We start from the raw sequence: 21,191 nt of genomic DNA on the forward strand, positions 1-21,191 counted from the left end.
CCATAACTACCGGTAACTAAGATATGAACTGGGTTGGTGCTGGGACATTCACTAACTCACTGGAATGAACAGGGTTTGTACTGGGACATTACTAACACACTGTGATAAACTGGGTTGGTGCTGGGACAATCCCTACCTCACTGGGTTGGTGCTGGGACATTCACTAACTCACTAGGATTAACTGGGTTGGTGCTGGGACATTCCATAACTAACTAAGATATGAACTGGGTTGGTGCTGGGACATTCACTAAGTCACTGGGATGAACTGGGTTTGTGCTGGGACATTTACTAACTAACTAACTAGAATGGATTGGTGCTGGGACATTCACTAACTCACTGGGTTGGTGCTGGGACATTCTATAACTAACTAAGATGAACTGTATTGGTGCTGGGACATTCCATAACTAACTAAGATATGAACTGGGTTGGGTTGGTGCTGGGACATTTACTAACTAACTAACTAACTAGGATGCGTTGGTGCTGGGACATTCACTGACTCACTTGGATGAACTGGGTTGGTGCTGGGAAATTCACCAAATCACTGGGATGAACTGGGTTGGTGCTGGGACATTCACTAACTCACTAGGATTAACTGGGTTGGTGCTGGGACATTCACTAACTCACTAGGATCGACTGGGTTGGTGCTGGGACATTCCATAACTAACTAAGATATGAACTGGGTTGGTGCTGGGACATTCACTAAGTCACTGGGATGAACTGGGTTTGTGCTGGGACATTTACTAACTAACTAACTAGAATGGATTGGTGCTGGGACATTCACTAACTCACTGGGTTGGTGCTGGGAAATTCCATAGGTAACTAAGATGAACTGGGTTGGTGCGGGGACATTTACTAACACACTGTGATGAACTGGGTTGGTGCTGGGACATTCACTAACTCACTGGGATGAACAGGGTTTGTACTGGGACATTTTTTAACACACTGTGATGAACTGGTTGGTGCTGGGACATTCACTAACTCACTGGGATGAACTGGATTGGTGCTGGGACATTCCATAACTAACTAGGATATGAACTGGGTTGGGTTGGTGCTGGGACATTTACTAACTAACTAACTAGGATGGGTTGGTGCTGGGACATTCACTGACTCACTGGGATGAACTGGGTTGGTGCTGGGACATTCTATAACTAAGATGAACTGGGTTTGTACTGGGACAATCACTATCTCACTAGCATTAACTGGGTTGGTGATGGGGCATTCTATAACTAACTAAGATATGAACTGGGTTGGGTTGGTGCTGGGACATTTACTAACTAACTAACTAGGATGGGTTGGTGCTGGGACATTCACTGACTAACTGGGATGAACTGGGTTGGTGCTGGGACATTCCCTACCTCATTGGGTTGAACTATATTGATGCTGGGAAATTCTATAGGTAACTAAGATGAACTGGGTTGGTGCTGGGACATTTACTAGCTCACTATGATGAACTCGGTTGGTGTTGAGCAGAAAAGGTCAGTTATATGTAACATTGTGTACTCATACCTTTGGAATGAAGTAATTTAAATAAATCATCTCTAGTATATTTTGGATTCAATGCTACATGACTAATATCGCTATCAACACCATTCTGTTTCTGTTTGTGCTGCAAAAATAATATCATTATTGGTAAAAAATACAATTTAATACAATTCATAGATATACATAGAAGATTACTCTTTCAATATTAAATAATCCAAGGTTTATTCAGTTATAATGAATAGCATTCAATTTTATGATTCTTACCTTTATACATTCTGCTAATTTTCTTGCTACATATGTCTTACCAGTACCAGGTGGACCATAAAATACAACACTTTTATATTGTTCAATCTGTAAGGCATTAATAAAAATTTGGTTAAGATATTACTGAATAGTTACACAATAAATACATTCATCTACTTTAGCTTTTGAGTAGAATACCTTGCTGTAATTAATAGAATGATGATTACAAACTCCCTGGTTTTACCATGCTGGATATATTCTAGTTGAACAATACACATGTCCATATTGAAAACTGTCTTCAAAATGATTACTAGAAATTTACTAATTAAACTCAAATTACAATAGAAAACGACATGAAGGGCTATCCCATGTATTCCATACTGCATTGATTAACTGAATAGCACAGTGTTTATTTATATTTGAACTCAAACATGACAAGACATGATAAACAAGACATGAATGTCATAGTCCCCGTTATTTAAATACAAGCAGCCTATCGGCTGAGATAGCTCCGCTGTTAGCAATGCACATTTCAATTAAAAAACTGAAGACATCATTAGAAAATGAACAATATGAATAGTATCAAAGCAATCGGACTTACAGTTTTCAACAAGAAGTCGAAAATATCACTTTTTACCAAAAATGACAAAAATATTCACCAAAATTAGAGAACTGAAGATATCATCACAAAATGAACAAATCTGAGAAAGGTTTACATGTAGTACCTATATATGTAATCAAAGCAATCGAACTTGCGGTTTTTAACAAGAAGTCGAAAATATCACTTTTTACCAAAAATGACAAAAATATTCACCAAAATTAGAGAATTGAAGATATCTTCACGAAATGAACAAATCTGAGAGAGGTCCACATGTAGTACCTATATATGTAGTATCAAAGCAATTGGACTTGCGGTTTTTAACAAGAAGTCGAAAATATCACTTTTTACCAAAAATGACAAAAATATTCACCAAAATTAGAGAATTAAAGATATCATTACAAAATGAACAAATCTGAGAGAGGTCCACATGTAGTACCTATATATGTAATATCAAAGCAATTGCACTTGCGGTTTTTAACAAGAAGTCGAAAATATCACTTTTTACCAAAAATGACAAAAATATTCACCAAAATTAGAAAATTGAAGATATCAACATGAAATGAACAAACCTAAGAGAGGTCTACCCAAGGTACATATACACCAATTATCAAAGCATTCAGGCTTGTAGTTTTCAAGAAGAAGTCGAAAAAGTAAAACATTGACACGGACGACGGAGACTGACGACGACGACGGACAATCACTCATATGATAAGCTCCGCTCGACAAAGTCGACAGCGGAGCTAATAAAATACTCATGTTAAAATAATACATGGAACATCTGCAAACAATTGTGGGTGCAATCTATGCGGGTGAAACTCATTATAAAGTGATTTGCCTTAATCTGATAACTGGAAACTTTCATTGACCCAGGTCCAAAACCTCATAGTACACAAGTGCAACCAAACTGTCTCATACATGCTTAAAAACTGCATTCATAAATCTGAGTAAACCTTGATGTACCTTTAATAACAATTTGACTTCTTTGTTAATTCAGGTCTTTGTATATTACCAGGACCTGGGTTTGTTTCAGTATTACCACTATAATTCCCATCAAAATATAATGTAGTCCTGACAGTTTCCACTGAGATTGGTAATGGTACGACCAATCTGTCACTGATTTTTAACTAGGTCATGACATCACAAAAAACCCTAGCATTACAATCTAAGCTAATTATTTATTCTGAGCATGCTCAGTTGTTCTCTCAGTGGTGTTGGGAGAGATAGTTTTGGATGAAAATCATGAAAAAACAAGCAGCCTATCGGCTGAGATAGTTCCGCTGTTAACAATGCACATTTCAATTAAAGAACTGAAGACATCATTAGAAAATGAACAATATGAATAGTATCAAAGCAATCGGACTTACAGTTTTTAACAAGAAGTCGAAAATATCACTTTGTACCAAAAATTACAAAAATATTCACCAAAATTAGAGAATTAAAGATATCATTACAAAATGAACAAATCTGAGAGAGGTCCACATGTAGTACCTATATATGTAATATCAATTTGAAAGCAACCGGACTTACAGTTTTCAACAAGAAGTATCACTTTTTACCAAAAATGACAAAAATATTCACCAAAATTAGAGAACTGAAGATATCATCACAAAATGAACAAATCTGCGAAAGGTCTACATGTAGTATCTATATATGTAATATCAAAGCAATTGATCTATTGGTTTTTAACAAGAAGTCGAAAATATCACTTTTTACCAAAAATTACAAAAATATTCACCAAAATTAGAGAATTGAAGATATCATTACAAAATGAACAAATCTGAGAGAGGTCCACATGTAGTACCTATATATGTAATATCAAAGCAATCGGACTTGCGGTGTTTAACAAGAAGTCGAAAATATCACTTTTTACCAAAAATGACAAAAATATTCACCAAAATTAGAGAATTGAAGATATCATCACAAAATGAACAAATCTGAGAGAGGTCCACATGTAGTACCCATATATGTAATATCAAAGCAATCGGACTTGCGGTTTTTAACAAGAAGTTGAAAATATCACTTTTTACCAAAAATGACAAAAATATTCACCAAAAATAGACAATTGAAGATATCATCACGAAATGAACAAATCTGAGAGAGGTCCACATGTAGTACCTATATATGTAGTATCAAAGCAATTGGACATGCGGTTTTTAACAAGAAGTCGAAAATATCACTTTTTACCAAAAATGACAAAAATATTCACCAAAATTAGAGAATTAAAGATATCATTACAAAATGAACAAATCTGAGAGAGGTCCACATGTAGTACCTATATATGTAATATCAAAGCATTTGCACTTGCGGTTTTTAACAAGAAGTCGAAAATATCACTTTTTACCAAAAATGACAAAAATATTCACCAACATTAGAGAATTGAAGATATCAACATGAAATGAACAAACCTAAGAGAGGTCTACCCAAGGTACATATACACCAAGTATCAAAGCATTCAGGCTTGTAGTTTTCAAGAAGAAGTCGAAAAAGTAAAACATTGACACGGACGACGACGACGGACGACGAACAATCACTCATATGATAAGCTCCGCTCGACAAAGTCGACAGCGGAGCTAAAAAATACAATTAGGAGACTTGTTCATCAACCTGCCAAGTTTCAGCGATATCTGCTGCAGAATTTCTGAGAAAATGTTACACATACGAAAACGCCTGCGCCTGAAACGGGGACTAAAAAGATGAATACATCACAGACCCATTATGTTCACATAGCAAGTATGAATGAAATATGTCCATGTTTGATTTTGATTAATTTTTAGTACTAAAATGGCTGCCATTCGACCATCTTGAATTAGATCATGAAACAAATAGATGTGTATACATATAATATGATATGTGATACGTGTTTGAAGGTTGAATGTGATCAGCCAAGGAATATCTGAGTTACAGATGTGAACGAACAGACGAACGGACAGAAAGACACTGTTTTTTGACTGACTGGAAGTATGTATTGTATGAATAAACACAGCAGGTTCAATTTAACATGATAACACAGCTAAGCATTGTCTTATTCAGTCAGGTACTCATTAGTTGCGTTCACGCACAGCTCCTTAGCACGGGCTAAGAGGTCAAATTCCTTAGCCCGTGCTAAGAAAACGTGCGTGAACGCTTAGCACGGGCTAAGGAATGCTAAGTACGGGTTAAATCTGATCCGAATTTAAGACGCGGTCTAGACCTTAGCACGGGCTAACGAAGTATACGCGAACGCTTAGCCCAGGGCTAAACTCCCTCTGCGGCGACCTTTGGGTGTGAAAATTGTCCCATGTTCGTATAACGACACTATTCCACCAGTCATTACTCTGCGCTCACTTCCACACTAATCGGGTCACTGTAGTAGAGCGTACAGCAGCTCCAATTGTAGACAAAATAAATTTGGTTCGCTGTCTACGACATGCATCAATAAAACTCTGTATTCTGTTACGCCCGTTGTATACTGTTTATGTGCATCCAAATAAGTGGTCCGTCTTCTCTCGCGTTCCTGTGCACGTCACTTCAAAATTAGAACGAAACATGCCAGCAGCAGAAATAGAACCTCGCGCGTGTCATCCATTTTTCGTTCGTAAATAACGGCTTACCAAAGGTCACCGACTGATGGCACCCCTTAGCCCGTGCTAACGACTGGCCCTCCCTGTGCGTGGACGCAATTGGGTCTAGCCGAAATGCAAATATGCTAGATGAGCCTAAATCAGCTTAAATCTTAGCCCATACTTCGTGTAACGTGAACACAACTATAGTCTTTTATTGTAGTTATTAGTTGTGACTTACCAATCTATGATAATTCTGTAATGTTTGTATTGGTATTAATGATTCATATGCTAATTTATCTAAACATCCTTCACTTAATCCCATCAACTGTATAGTAACTCTGTGTTCATCACTGAAAAACTCAAATGGACTCTCATCATTATCCTCTTCTGGATACCAAGTAACAGCACCTGTGAAATATATATATTTGAATATTACATGACAATTCGTATGAGGTATTGAAAGAACAATAGAGATATTGAGAGACTGTTGCCATAAACATGTAGCATGCAATTACAACAAGATAGGAACCCTAATCACCACCACCACCGAACCCATGTTACTACTTCATCCTAAACAGAATGTTTACCTGCATTATAACATAATATACTGTCTCCAGTAAGTCCTAATCCTCGCTCTGAGAAGTTACAATTCTCATCACTTGCTTCAACTTCAGTGTCCTCCCAATCCCGGCCAGTAATGCCAACATCCTACAAATTAAACACACTGTCATGTTCAATGATAGTCAATTGGTGCATTCAGGTTTTGCACATGTTACTATCTTCTGTAGTTAAATTGGACGCAAGTAGTTTAGTCATGTTTTTTATGTAACTAGCGCAGCAAGGGAGCCCTGCAATCAATAGTTATATAGCCAGCTAGGGAGTCCTACAATCAATAGTTATATAGCCAGCTAGGGAGTCCTACAACCATTGTAGTCACTCATTATCCAACCAGTTAAGGTAGCGAGACTATTATTTGTGTTGAAAATTACGATTTTCACATTTATTTATTAATTGATGAAATGCACGATAAACTTTCATCTGACAAAGTCAACGTAACCTAAAATGTCATGTAAGTTGGTTAAAATATAGATTTTCTGAATGGAAGCAAGGCAGCTTCAGTAGTGTTTTCCAAAATCAATAACACAGGTTTAATTTGTGTGCCTATAAGTTTCAAAGATAAAAACTCAAGACAAAGCAATGTTAGGATGTGTTATCAGTAGCTATCTGACACACAATGAGTGTTTCCAAACATTTGAGTGGTTTGTCTCAGCCCTTGTTTATTTCACAGATTAGTCATTTGCATATGAATGTGTCAGACACAAGGTCACACAGCCACTGAAAAAAATCATTGATTTTGGTGTTTTCATATGCCGAATTTATCCAATTATAGCTATCCCATTCCTTTATTTTTTTGGTTTCCAATAGCCTTACACATTTGGCTGTCCCTACACATGGTAAAACAGACCTTGATGGGGAAAACAAATTGATTGTGCCAATAAACAAGCTTGAAAATCTTTGCTGTTACTTCATGGACGTTTTCTAGGAGTTTATGTTTTTCAAAATACAAGGTCTTTAACAAAAAATAACGTATACTTATTGTCGTCGGATTAACACCAAATTTTCACAGCTTTAAGGTGACAATGAGAGGAACTTGAATGTGTCCAGACAAACTATTTCATCGATTATTTACCAACGAGTTGTGGTTTGAGTTGGGGGCAATGCGACTAAAACAGTAATTGAAATTCAGGACACTATTTTTTAAAACGCGTTGCTTGAATAAAACTAACCAGACACATTCAATTTACCAGACTATTGAACAACTAGGAAAAGTGAAAAAAATACTTCTTATCGCCGGCATAAATGCATAATTTTTTTTTTACAGAAAAAGTAATTTTTCACCTTTGATTGAGTAACGCGTCGTAGAATGGAGATACTGGCATGCAAAATACACTTGTGAAAAGCTTGAAGTCTGGCGATTCTAAAAATATATACTTTCCCGGGTCTATTTGTAGTCATTTAGTCACAATTAGAAGATGAAAATTAAAGCCGCAAGCAGCGTCACCGGGGCCCAAGCTGACAAGATTCTGTTTCATAATTAATGTGGTCACATGTTAGACAATCAGGTAGCTTGTATTATCAGTAACATGAGGTCGAAATGAAGTTGGTACCATGTATTTACCTGGTTTGGTTATCGAAATATGGTTTTCAGGATATATAATGAGCCATGTTCTTATGCACAATAATGAGATTACATAATCATATATAGCCATTTCTAATGTCAGTTACATCTTTCATTCAATGTCTTCATAATGACACTAGTTACATGTCCTGCTCTGCGACAGTGTTTTAGATTGACTGCTTTGCATATTAATGAGTTCACATGACCATATATGGTCATCTGTTATTTTAATCAAATCTTTTGTTCACTGTTGTCATAACACATGATTCATCTTTTTAACTGCAACAGTGTTTAAGATATAATGATTATGCATATTAATGAGTTCACATGACCATATATGGTCATCTGTTATTTTAATCAAATCTCAGGTTCACTGTTGTCATGATAACACAGGAATCATCTTCCTAACTACAACAGTGTTTGAGATATGGTTATGCATATTAATGAGTTCACATGACCATATATGGTCATCTGTTATTTTAATCAAATCTCAGGTTCACTGTTGTCATGATAACACAGGAATCATCTTCCTAACTACAACAGTGTTTGAGATATGGTTATGCATATTAATGAGTTCACATGACCATATATGGTAATCTGTTATTTTAATGAAATCAATTGTTAAATGTTGTCATAATAACATAGGTTTCATCTTCCTAACTCCAACAGTGCTTGAGATATATCAGTTATGCATATTAATGAGGTTAGAAGCCCCCACCCCTTAGGCGCCCAGCGACAAAACCCAGCCACGTGCCATTCGGTTGAAAGAATGCATCTCAAGAGTAGAATGCACATATACAATTTTAGCCAAATCGGACCAATAAAACACATGTAAATGCACAAGATTTGTTTTCATAAAATCCAAGATGGCGGCTAAACCATGTGACTGATCAAAATAATATTATTTTTCTCATATGGAGCTAAGGCTAGGCATGGTAAATATAAAAACATCTAGTAGATTGGTTGAATCACCTCTGAGAAACAAATGCCCAAACTTTTGGTCAATTTTGCATAAAATCCAAGATGGCGGCCAAACCATGTGACTGATCTGAAATCTTTTTTAGGTTTCTGAAAGGGTTTGATATACAGATGCCATGAAGCAAAATTGAAAATAATCCCTCAAGTGTTGCCAGAGTAAAAAACTACTTCCTGTTTAGAAGAAATCCAAAATGATGGCCAAACCACGTGACCAATTGTAATAATTTTTTCAAACATAAATGGGATTCATATATAGAAGCTAAATACTACATATGAGAGCATTCTGCTTGGTGGTTCTGAAGAAGATTTTTAAGTGTTTTTTGCTGTTTTTAGGAAAAACAAAATGGAGGGAAAAGTCACATGACCGCTAAAGTTTTTATTGCTGATATTTATCACATGAGTTGTACTATATACCATAAAAAAATCTAGACCCTCAGAAAGTGGTCAAACAGCCACTTCCGGTTTTAATTCAATTCAATATGGCTGCCAAACTAATTGACCAATCAAAATTCTGAAAGCATGTTGCACCAGTTTACATTAGGGACTATCAGTATAGAGCATTATCAGACCATTCCGTTCAGGGGTTTTCTCAAACGGCTTGACGAAAAAAGTTACGGAAGAAAGAAGAAGAAGAAGAAGAAAGAAGAACAAAAAACCGAACAATAAGAATAGGGGCCTCGCCCTTTGGGCTTGGGCCCCGAACAAGTATGCAAATAATAGTCCCGCTACCTTAAGCCGCTTTACAATCAGTACAGCATCAGTTATGTGGCCTGCTATGACACTGTAATATATTTTTAGTCAAGAGATTAACCAATTAAGGGAGTTGTACAATAATTGTAGTCATTAGTTATGTAACCAACTAAAAAGTTCTAAAGTTATTTTAGTCTTAGTTAATTCTAGTTGTAACTACAATGTATTTTATCAAGAAACTTTTAGTGCATTTCATGTCTTGGGGTTGCCAGGCAACAAATTATGATCGCTTACACTTTTTGAAATCGAGAATGGCGTTTTCCTGCTGTTTATAAATTTTAACTTACTGTAGTTTTACATGCTCTACATGATATTCAAGTGCATGGAGACTGTAGTGCAAGACAATCATGTTAATATTAATTGAGAAATGCTCATAGAAATACAGATTTGTCATATACTTGTTGATGATGCAATTGAAACATAGCTATATGTGGAGATTAACACCTTGTCTCCCACACTAGAACATTATCAGGGACTATCTGGAAGTTTCTAGGATGGTCTCTGTATATTATAACAGTGGTAAAATCACAAACCATTTGAATTATATTCTATTTTTCCCACTGTTTGAAAACAAATACAAAAGTAGAAATGGTAGCAATCCATACCTTGGAATGCACAATGAGAGCATTTGCAATCAACTCATCAAACTGGAGCCATGATAAAGTTGGTTTAACTACAACTACACCAATAATGTACTCATCACCTTCTTTTGGGGAAGGTGGTGGTGTAGTTGATGAAATATTTGTATCACCTTTCATATCAATCACTATCTTCACCTTTCTGGCATCTGTGCATTATAAACAAGTCAGAAAAAAAACAAAAACACAATTTTACAAAATGACCCAGTGTTGGAGTTTAACATTGCGTCACCTGAAATGTGTGTACTGTGAATTTACTGATCCGTAACTAGAAGTGTCTACTCACGTTTCCGTTAACTAAAACAATATGGCCGCCTCCAGCAGGGGGAAAACATCACAACCACTCAACGCATGCATAGTCCCAAACAATGAGGTCATGCATATTATTAACAAACTCCCCTTTTCTCTAAATAAAAGTTTGTGTGGAAGAGTCCAGTAAAATATTAATACAGGAACAATGTTCAAATAAAATGACATTATGTTCAACCAAAAACTTTAACACGAAAGTCAACAACACCAAATAACTGTAAGAGTCTATTAATCAACAGCAACAACAATTAAAGTTATAGATGCAAGGCTCCCCTTTCTAGAGTTTTCAATAGCATTTGTGGCGAAGCACCTTTCTTCGTTAGGCAGTCAGCTAGTTGTTTCTGTCCGTCTTGCCATATGACTTCTTGAATCTGTTTGTTTTCGATCAATTCTTTGATACTGCTTATTTCCATTCTCAGTCGTTTTTCCTTGACTAGTTTTACTGATTTTAAAGCATCAAACAATGATTTGCAATCAGTTATACATATGATGGGTAATTTGGTACTCTCCATCTCTTCAAACAATGTTGCAATATATATAGCATTATCTATGCCATCTGCCATGGAGAGTGTTTCTCCTGCTAATGTGCTTCTCACTACCCTTCTGATCTTCTTTGAACTCCAACTTATTGGCGAACACATACCATCTTCCCCTACCAGGAAAATGATATGGCCACCCTGACTTCCTCCATCAGGTAAATTTCCGAAGGAGGCATCGCTGAATACCGCTAACTTAAGCTGTTCTCCTATTGGCTGAAATTTCAATGTGATGTCACTTTTTGCTCGCAGTATCAGTTTATTTATCTCTGTACGATTTCTCACCGTACTCCTCTTCATGTTGCTGGCCAATCTACAGGCATCAAATAATAAATCTGGCCGACTCTGATGTGCCACCCATTGTATTTGACCAAGCTTTGTTCTAAGACTATCTCTTTCATTGTCAGTTAATTCTGATTCTTTCTGACTTGATCGCATTTTGGAGATCTCTATTGACATCAAGCTATTAACATATTCTGCTTGTTGCAGGTAAATATGATTTTCATCTGTTCTAAGTCCTATTCTCAGGTATTGGAAAGCATCAGAATTTTCTGTTCCAATGTTAAATTTGGCCCTAATTATGTCAATAACATCAGTTTTCAACTTGTCTGTACCACTCCATGTCGTACAAATATAACCTTACCATCTTGGCCAATTACTGTGGCGGGTCCCTTCCATTCTTTACTGTCGGGTCTCTTGTAGTACACTTTGTCCCCTATTGTGCAGTCTTCTGTTATAGGCCTGATATTTTTTCTCAAGGCTCTTCGTAATCTTTCCGAACATTCCGACTCGGTAAAAGCCCTCCTAGCTGCATACATTGACAGTATATGTTTAGCAACTGTTTTACTGGATGTTGTGCCTTCTAGTGCTGGTGGTTCATCCACTAATATTGAGGGCAGATTTGGGTTTCTCCCATAAACTAATTGATACGCACTGTACCCATGTATATTACATAGGCTGTTTTTTGCCATCAGTGCCCAGCTAAGTGTTGTGTTCCAGTCTTGGTTTCTGTCACCCTTCAGTTTTGTTAGGATGTCTGTAAGGGACTGGTTGTATCTTTCTAACAACCCGTTACTCCAAGGACTATATGCCGGTCTGGTTTTAAACTCAATGTTAAAGTTTTCGCACATGTCTCTCACTTCTCCATTATTGAACTCCCCACCATTATCGCTAAAGAGTCTCTTAGGTGCTCCATATAGTCCAATCCATACCTGAATAAATTTCTGAACAAACACTTCTGGCTTCTTACTGGTGATGATTACTCCAGCACTAAACCTGGTAAACTCGTCAATTATGTGTAAGTACCATAGGGATTTCTCTATTTCATGTAAATCAACAGCAACAGTTTCATTGAAATCTGACGCTAGTGGAAACCCCACAACTGGTCTTGGTGTCTGCTTGGAATACTTAAAGCAAGTCTCACAACTATCAATTATACGTTCCAATGATTTCTTAATATCAGGGTCTTGTGTTCCAGCACTTTCAACTAATTTGTATAAACGACTAGCCGAAGCATGGCCAAATTGTCTGTGTAATTTTATCAATATCTTTTCTCTGTCTTCTTTACTTGTATTCACATCTATTATTAATGCTTCATCTTCCTCTACAGTGTTATCAGTATGTCTGTTATTATACTTCTCTTCTTCTGTAATCAGTTTATGACTCTCTTGATTATTAATGGTACATGTATTATTGGGTTGTAAACTGATGCAGTAATGTCCGCTGGTTGTTAACTGTAATTCCACTGGTTTACCTAACATCTCTGCTTTATCATTCATCATATCTAACTTTGTTTCTGCTTTTTTTAATGACGACTTTAATACTTAGTAATAATGGAATGTCTACTCCTACCACTTCAGTATTAATATTACATGCTGTGTTGCCAAATTTTGCTGGTATCTTTGCATTCATTATGGCACTTATGCAAACCCCATCTCCAAATTTGAAAGATTTTTCACTCTTTCGTTGCTCAACTGAAGTTATTTGCGTTTCATCCAATTTCTCTAAGTAATTTTCAAACCACTTCCTACCACAAACTGTACTAGTGCATGCAGTATCGATAACTGCGCACCCATAAGCTTCAGTCATCAGTATAGCACTCGTTGTCACATTTTCTTTGGTTAAATAGGTCAGATCACATGTCTCTGTATTCTCCAGTTCTCTTGTGTATTTGTCACTTCCCTCAGTTTGAGGGTAATTAACTTTAGCTACATGATCTTTGTGTTGACAGTCCCTTGCCCAGTGGTATGTTGATTGACATATAACACATCTGCTATGTCTTCCAAATTTATCTAGAGGATTAGTGCCTCTCTGGGGATTATTTTTAAATTTCTGACCTTGAAAATCTTGTACATGTCCTTTTCTTGTTGCGGATCTCTGATAGTTTTGGGTCATAAATGCTGATTCTTGTTTGATTTTGATGCCTTCCTCCATCTTGCCAAGTTGACTCCCTACATCGTCACCACATATACGTTTCAGTGCCTTTTTCATGTTGGCATAAGTCAGCTCACCGGCTGCTGTCATCACCATCTGTCTTTCTCTTCGTTCCAAGTCCGCTGCTCCCATTAATTTGAGTGATAATACGGTATCTGGATAAGTCATATTGTATTTCTTGCAAACTTGATATCTCCGTTCAAATTCTGCGACAAAGTCCGAGATGGACATGTCTGGCGATTTAATAAATCCTTCAAAGTTAAGATGTGCTTCATATGTTAGATCCATATTGCTCTTCGAAAATAACTCATCCAATGCATTAATCAATATAGTCATGCCGTTTTCGTCATGTAGTGTGCTGGAAATCTCTAGGGCTTTCGCCTTTGCTTGCCCGTTCAAAGTTAGCGCCACTGCAAGTGCCTGTTTTTCTTTCTTTATGTCCGTCACCAAACGCCACATCTCAAGTTCCGCTTTCCAGTCTTCATAGACCGTATCCTTCCCCAACACCGGGGGATTTTTATAATTCGTATTTGAAGCCATTGCTCTGCTACCATGTGAATTTACTGATCGGTAACTAGAAGTGTCTACTCACGTTTCCGTTAACTAAAACAATAAGGCCGCCTCCAGCGGGGGGGGGGGGGGGGGGGGGGGGGAACATCACAACCACTCAACGCATGCGTAGTCCCAAACAATGAGGTCATGCATATTATTAACATGTACTTAATGATGTTAATATGAATTCTGTCACGGATGCTGACAAAAAAATTACAACTTTGACTTACTCACCCTCTCAATTAATGGGTTACTTACCTAAATTATCCAGCAGTTCTCTACAAACGTCAGTGGCTACATCATATGGTACACGATCTTGTTTATCACGTTTCTTGACATTTACTTTATTGTTATTACACAACATTTCCAAACAATCCTTAAATAAACCAATATAATAGATTTGATCATTATATAATTGGGTACAGGTGTCACTATTTTCATTAAAACCAAAATTGCCTCTATATTTTCAATGTTATTAATGATACAATATAAATGATTTGAAACCTGGCTGTCAACATTCAAACATACTGTAAAATAATTTTCACTGAAAGGGCTTTTTGGAGTGTTGTGTATGGAATTTATTTTCACTGATTTTTGATAAGCTGAAGGTGAAATATAGGAAAAAGGGTATATTTGCTGGATTTTATTTTCACTGAATCATCACTTCAGCGAAAATAAATTCCAAGCAAAAATAAAGTATTTTACAGTAGATCGATGCAGTATGATTTGAAACACACCCTGAAGCCTTTAGATGCAGCAAAATGAACAAGAGTCCAGCCATCCTTATCGCCAGCATTCAACAAATCAGCCGTAACCAAACTATGATCTTCATATATCTCCAATGATTCTTCTGATTCACTGAGTAATTTATCCAAATCAGGTGAGAGTTTATCAACCATGTCACTGCTCTCAGTTTCTTTATTCTCTTTTACAGGTGTATTTGTTTTTGGTTTGTGATTGAGCAATATAGCAAGGCAATGTACATGACCTGCCTGCACAGCACTGTGAAGAGGTGTCCAACCATCCTGAGTGACAAACACAACAATTTATTTTTATTTACTTTCTTAAACAAAATATAAATCGTTATTATATTATGTGACAACAACAGGAAAGAAAGCTCAGTGGAGCAAGACCTCATTCAATCTGATTAAAATCTGATGTAGTGTACGGGCTTTAATTATTTTGGCTATAAACTTATTTTAATTTTATGTTTTATTACTTTTGTTATTAATGCCTTTTTATTTTATTATTTTACTTTGATTTTGATTTTGTGATTTTTTTTTTAAATTCCGCCTTACATATGTAGGGCGGAATTAAAAAAAATCAAAATCAAAGTAAAATAATAAAATAAAAAGGCATTAATAACAAAAGTAATAAAAAATAAAATTAAAATAAGTTTATAGCCAAAATAATTAAAGCCCGTACACTACATCAGATTTTAATCAGATTGGACCTCATTGTGTGGAAACTACGAGCTCCCTTAAAGGGGAAAAGTTTTTGTATCAAATACACTTTTTACAACAGTCGATAGTGAAATACAAAGTCACACTACTGACATTTTCACTGTCAAAATGAACAGTTGGTAAAACTTTCAGCAAATCATTGGTTGTTCCTACAGCTTCATAGTACTCATTAAGACTACCTCTTTTTTGAGAACAGAATGACTGAGACCACTTGGAATTAGAATATCTTCATATCAATTGTATTTTCAACATATGTGTGTTTATAAATATTTAGCACCTTCCTTGCCTGCCATTAATTCCATCAAAAGTTGTGTTTTTTCAATGAGTGACTTGTTGTTACCTTAGTGGTAGCATTCCTAGAGGCTCCATAATCTATTAGATATCTAGCACATTTACTATGTCCATTAAACACTGCCCAATGCAATGGTTGCCAGCCTGAATTATCAGCTTTACTGGCATCAGCACCATACTCTAATAGACATTTAACACACCTATGAAAAAAACAAAGCCGCGCATTACATCACAGGACGTGGAGTGGGTAGCTTAGTGTATCTATGCATGGTGCTGTGTGCTTGCAATCAATAAAGGTTACAGACATACTTGTTCCACTTCTGTTTTTGGTTTTGGCAGGTATGTGTCATTTGAAAATAACATGCATGCTGGAATCACTTTGTTTTGGAGATCTGTGTGGTCCGTCTTCATGGTCAGTCATGGTTTGTCATCAATCTAAACAACACATTTTTCAAAGTATACAGCATCTATCATCTGATAATCAATTGTTACAATGTGTATTCAGGTGACAAAAACACTTACCCATGATGCCCTTCACCAGCCGCTGCATGTAATGGTGTAAAATTTCCCTGCCTGGTAGCATTGGCATCAGCTTTATGCTTTAATAGCTGCTCCACACAATCTGTATGGATAAAATACATTCAAAACCTTACTAGTGAATTCAGAAATGTCCACATGCTTGTGAAGAGTGTTACTAAATTACAAGCAAAGGAAGATACAAACATTACAACACTAAAATCCAAACTAATGATCAATGCACTGTAACATCATTTGTTTAGATTTTTGCTAACAAGCATGTCAATGTATGTTGACAATTAATGATGCTCACTGATCAGAACTAGCTCATGAGTTGTTGTGATAACATTGTCCATAAACACAACAACAGCAGAAAGTGCAGGGTCCCATACAACAATCACTCAAAGCTTACTTTGAAATCCACTTTCTGCAGCAGCATGTAAAGGTGTGATGCCATCACTAATGCTGACATTAGGATCGAGTTTGTCATCTGATAATAACTTTTTCAACACATCAATTTTACCGCCAGCTGCAGCAGCATAGACAGGTGGCATGGCTGAGTCTTTCGTTTCACTTGTATCATCTGCAATAAAGAGGATGGCATAGAATGCTGTGTAATTGGGAGATAGTTGATGTTTAGGGTTGGTCGCAAACCATAGTGTTAAACCATGTGTGGCTATTGCCTTCAAGCTTTGTGGCTTGGGTCTGAATGTGGCTATTTTATTCCAGGTGGCTTAAGGTAGCGGGACTATTATTTGCATACTTGTTTTCATCTTCGAATTGTGACTAAATGACTACAAATAGACCCGGGAAAGTATATATTTTTAGAATCGCCAGACTTCAAGCTTTTCACAAGTGTATTTTGCATGCCCGTATCTGCATTCTACGACGCGTTACTCAGCCAAAGGTGAAAAATTACTTTTTCTGTAAAAAAAATAATTACGCATTTATGCTGGCGATAAGAAGTATTTTTTTCATTTTTCCTAGTTGTTCAATAGTCTGGTAAATTGAATGTGTCTGGTCAGTTTTATTTAAGCAACGCGTTTTAAAAAATAGTGTGTTGAATTTCAATTACTGTTTTAGTCGCATTGCCTCCAACTCAAACCACAACACATTGGTAAATAATCCATGAAATAGTTTGTCTGGACACATTCAAGTTCCTCTCACTGTCACCTTAAAGCTGTGAAAATTTGGTGTTAATCCGACGATAATAAGTATACGTTATTTTTTGTTAAAGACCTTGTATTTTGAAAAACATAAACTCCTAGAAAACGTCCATGAAGTAACAGCAAAGATTTTCAAGCTTGTTTATCGGCACAATCAATTTGTTTTCCCATCGAAGTTTGTTTTAACATGTGTAGGGACATCCAAATGTGTAAGGCTATTGGAAACCAAAAAAATAAAGGAATGGGATAGCTATAATTGGATAAATTCGGCATATGAAAACACTAAAATCAATGATTTTTTTCAGTGGCTGTGTGACCTTGTGTCTGACACATTCATATGCAAATGACTAATCTGTGAAACAAATAGGGGCGGAGACAAACCACTCAAATGTTTGGAAACACTATTTGTGTGTCAGATAGCTACTAATAACACATCCTAACATTGCTTTGTCTTGAGTTTTTATCTTTGAAACTTATAGGCACACAGATTAAACCTGTGTTGTTGATTTTGGAAAACACTACTGAGGCTGCTTTGCTTCCCTTCAGAAAATCTACATTTTAACCAACTTACATGACATTCTATGTTATGTTGACTTTATCACATGAAAGTTTATAGTGCATTTCATCAATTAATAAATAAATATGAAAATCATAATTTTCAACACAAATAATAGTCTCGCTACCTTAATAATGTATGAATGTGGCTATTGCTTTCCAGCTAGGTTGATTGGGTCTGAATGTGGCTATTTTCTTCCAGGTGGGTTGATAAGATCTGAATGTGGCTATTGCATTCTAGGTGGATTAATAGGGTCTGAATGTGGCTATTGTCTTCTAGGTGGGTTGATAGTGTCTGAATGTGGCTATTTCTTTTGAGGTGGGTTGATTGGGCCTGAATGTGGTTATTTCCTTCCAGGTGGATTGATTGTGCCTGAATGTGGCTATTTCTTTTGAGGTGGGTTGATTCAGTCTGAATGTGGCTATTTTCTTTAAAGTCGGTTGATTGGGCCTGAATGTGGCTATTGTCTTTCAGGTGAGTTGATAAGATCTGAATGTGGCTATTTCTTTTGAGGTGAGTTGATAGGGTCAGAATGTGGCTATTTCCTTTCAGGTGGGTTGATAGGGTCTGACCAAGCATGGGTAATTTCCTTTCCATGTGAGTTGATAGGGTTTTAATGTGATTATTTCCTTCCAGGTGGGTTGATTGGATCTGAATATGGCTATTTCCTTCCAGGTGAGTTGATAGGGTCAGAATGTGGCTATTTCCTTCCAGGTGGGTTGATAGGGTTTTAATGTGATTATTTCCTTCCAGGTGGGTTGATTGGATCTGAATATGGCTATTTCCTTCCAGGTGAGTTGATTGGGTCTGAATATGGCTATTTCCTTCCAGGTGGGTTGATTGGGTCTGAATATGGCTATTTCCTTTCAGGTGAGTTGATTGGGTCAGAATGTGGCTATTGCCTTCCAGGTGAGTTCATTGGGTCTGAGTGTGGCTATTTCCTTTCAGGTGAGTTGATAGGGTCAGAATGTGGCTATTGCATTCTAGGTGGATTAATAGGGTCTGAATGTGGCTATTGTCTTCTAGGTGGGTTGATAGTGTCTGAATGTGGCTATTTCTTTTGAGGTGGGTTGATTGGGCCTGAATGTGGCTATTTCCTTCCAGGTGGATTGATAAGATCTGAATGTGGCTATTTCTTTTGAGGTGGGTTGATTGGACCTGAATGTGGCTATTTCCTTCCAGGTGAGTTGATTGGGTCTGAATGTGGCTATTTCCATCCAGGTGGGTTGATAAGATCTGAATGTGGCTATTTCTTTTGAGGTGGGTTGATTTGGCCAGAATGTGGCTATTTTCTTCCAGGTAAGTTGATTGGGCCTGAATGTGGCTATTTCCTTCCAGGTGAGTTGATTGGGCCTGAATATGGCTATTGCCTTCCAGGTGGATTGATAGGGTCTGAATGCGGCTATTTCTTTCCAGGTGGGTTGATAGGGTCTGACCAAGCATGGGTAATTTCCTTTCCATGTGAGTTGATAGGGTTTTAATGTGATTATTTCCTTCCAGGTGGGTTGATTGGGTCTGAATATGGCTATTTCCTTCCAGGTGAGTTGATTGGGTCTGAATGTGGCTATTTCCTTTCAGGTGAGTTGATTGGGTCAGAATGTGGCTATTGCTTTCCAGGTGAGTTCATTGGGTCTGAGTGTGGCTATTTCCTTTCAGGTGAGTTGATAGGGTCAGAATGTGGCTATTGCATTCTAGGTGGATTAATAGGGTCTGAATGTGGCTATTGTCTTCTAGGTGGGTTGATAGTGTCTGAATGTGGCTATTTCTTTCCAGGTGAGTTGATTGGGTCTGAATGTGGATATTTCCTTCCAGGTGGGTTGAAAGGGTCTGGAATGTGACTATTTTCTATTTCCTGAGTTGATAGGGTATACATATGGTTATTGCCTTTCTGGTGGGTTAATAGGGTATACATGTGGCTATTTCCTACCAGGTCGGTTGATTGGGCCTGAATGTGGCTATTTCCTTCCAGGTGGGTTGATAGGGTATACATATGGTTATTGCCTTCCTGGTGGGTTAATAGGGTATACATGTGGCTATTTCCTTCCAGTTGGGTTGATTGGGCCTGAATGTGGCTATTTCCTTCCAGGTGGATTGATAGGGTCAGAATGTGGCTATTTCCTTCCAGGTGGGTTAATTGGGTCTGGAATGTGACTATTTCCTTCCAGGTGAGTTGATTGGGCCTGAATGTGGCTATTTCCTTCCAGGTTAGTTGATTGGGCCTGAATATGGCTATTGCCTTCCAGGTGGATTGATAGGGTTTTAATGTGGCTATTTCTTTCCAGGTGGGTTGATAGGGTCTGACCAAGCATGGGTAATTTCCTTTCCATGTGAGTTGATAGGGTTTTAATGTGGCTATTGCATTCTAGGTGGATTAATAGGGTCTGAATGTGGCTATTGTCTTCTAGGTGGGTTGATAGTGTCTGAATGTGGCTATTTCCTTCCAGGTGAGTTGGTTGGGTCTGAATGTGGCTATTTCCTTTCAGGTGAGTTGATTGGGTCAGAATGTGGCTATTGCCTTCCAGGTGAGTTCATTGGGTCTGAGTGTGGCTATTTCCTTTCAGGTGAGTTGATAGGGTCAGAATGTGGCTATTGCATTCTAGGTGGATTAATAGGGTCTGAATGTGGCTATTGTCTTCTAGGTGGGTTGATAGTGTCTGAATGTGGCTATTTCTTTTGAGGTGGGTTGATTGGGCCTGAATGTGGCTATTTCCTTCCAGGTGGGTTGATAAGATCTGAATGTGGCTATTTCTTTTGAGGTGGGTTGATCGGGCCTGAATGTGGCTATTTCCTTCCAGGTGAGTTGATTGGGTCTCAATGTGGCTATTTCCATCCAGGTGGGTTGATAAGATCTGAATGTGGCTATTTCTTTTGAGGTGGGTTGATTTGGCCAGAATGTGGCTATTTTCTTCCAGGTAAGTTGATTGGGTCTGAATGTGGCTAGTTCCTTCCAGGTGAG

At 37.3% G+C, this 21,191-nt stretch overlaps 1 protein-coding gene across 1 annotated transcript in view; it reads right to left on the reverse strand.

Annotated features, from left to right (window-relative positions):
* Positions 1 to 21,191, reverse strand: part of LOC144353147 (cortactin-binding protein 2-like) — a 90,344-nt gene that overhangs the window by 14,929 nt on the left and 54,224 nt on the right. Inside the window, exons 7-16 of the mRNA XM_085496645.1 lie at positions 16,926 to 17,096; positions 16,520 to 16,619; positions 16,047 to 16,197; positions 14,981 to 15,268; positions 14,502 to 14,619; positions 10,381 to 10,562; positions 6,456 to 6,576; positions 6,107 to 6,276; positions 1,747 to 1,833; positions 1,507 to 1,606 (exon numbers count right to left, since the gene is read on the reverse strand). Of these exons, the coding sequence (XP_085352771.1) occupies positions 1,507 to 1,606; positions 1,747 to 1,833; positions 6,107 to 6,276; positions 6,456 to 6,576; positions 10,381 to 10,562; positions 14,502 to 14,619; positions 14,981 to 15,268; positions 16,047 to 16,197; positions 16,520 to 16,619; positions 16,926 to 17,096 (1,488 nt within the window). The remainder of the gene's footprint in view (positions 1 to 1,506; positions 1,607 to 1,746; positions 1,834 to 6,106; positions 6,277 to 6,455; positions 6,577 to 10,380; positions 10,563 to 14,501; positions 14,620 to 14,980; positions 15,269 to 16,046; positions 16,198 to 16,519; positions 16,620 to 16,925; positions 17,097 to 21,191) is intronic.

The sequence above is a fragment of the Saccoglossus kowalevskii genome, chromosome 3 (genome assembly GCF_978046115.1).
Source record: "Saccoglossus kowalevskii chromosome 3, keSacKowa6.1, whole genome shotgun sequence".
In the NCBI taxonomy this organism is placed as follows: domain Eukaryota; kingdom Metazoa; phylum Hemichordata; class Enteropneusta; family Harrimaniidae; genus Saccoglossus; species Saccoglossus kowalevskii.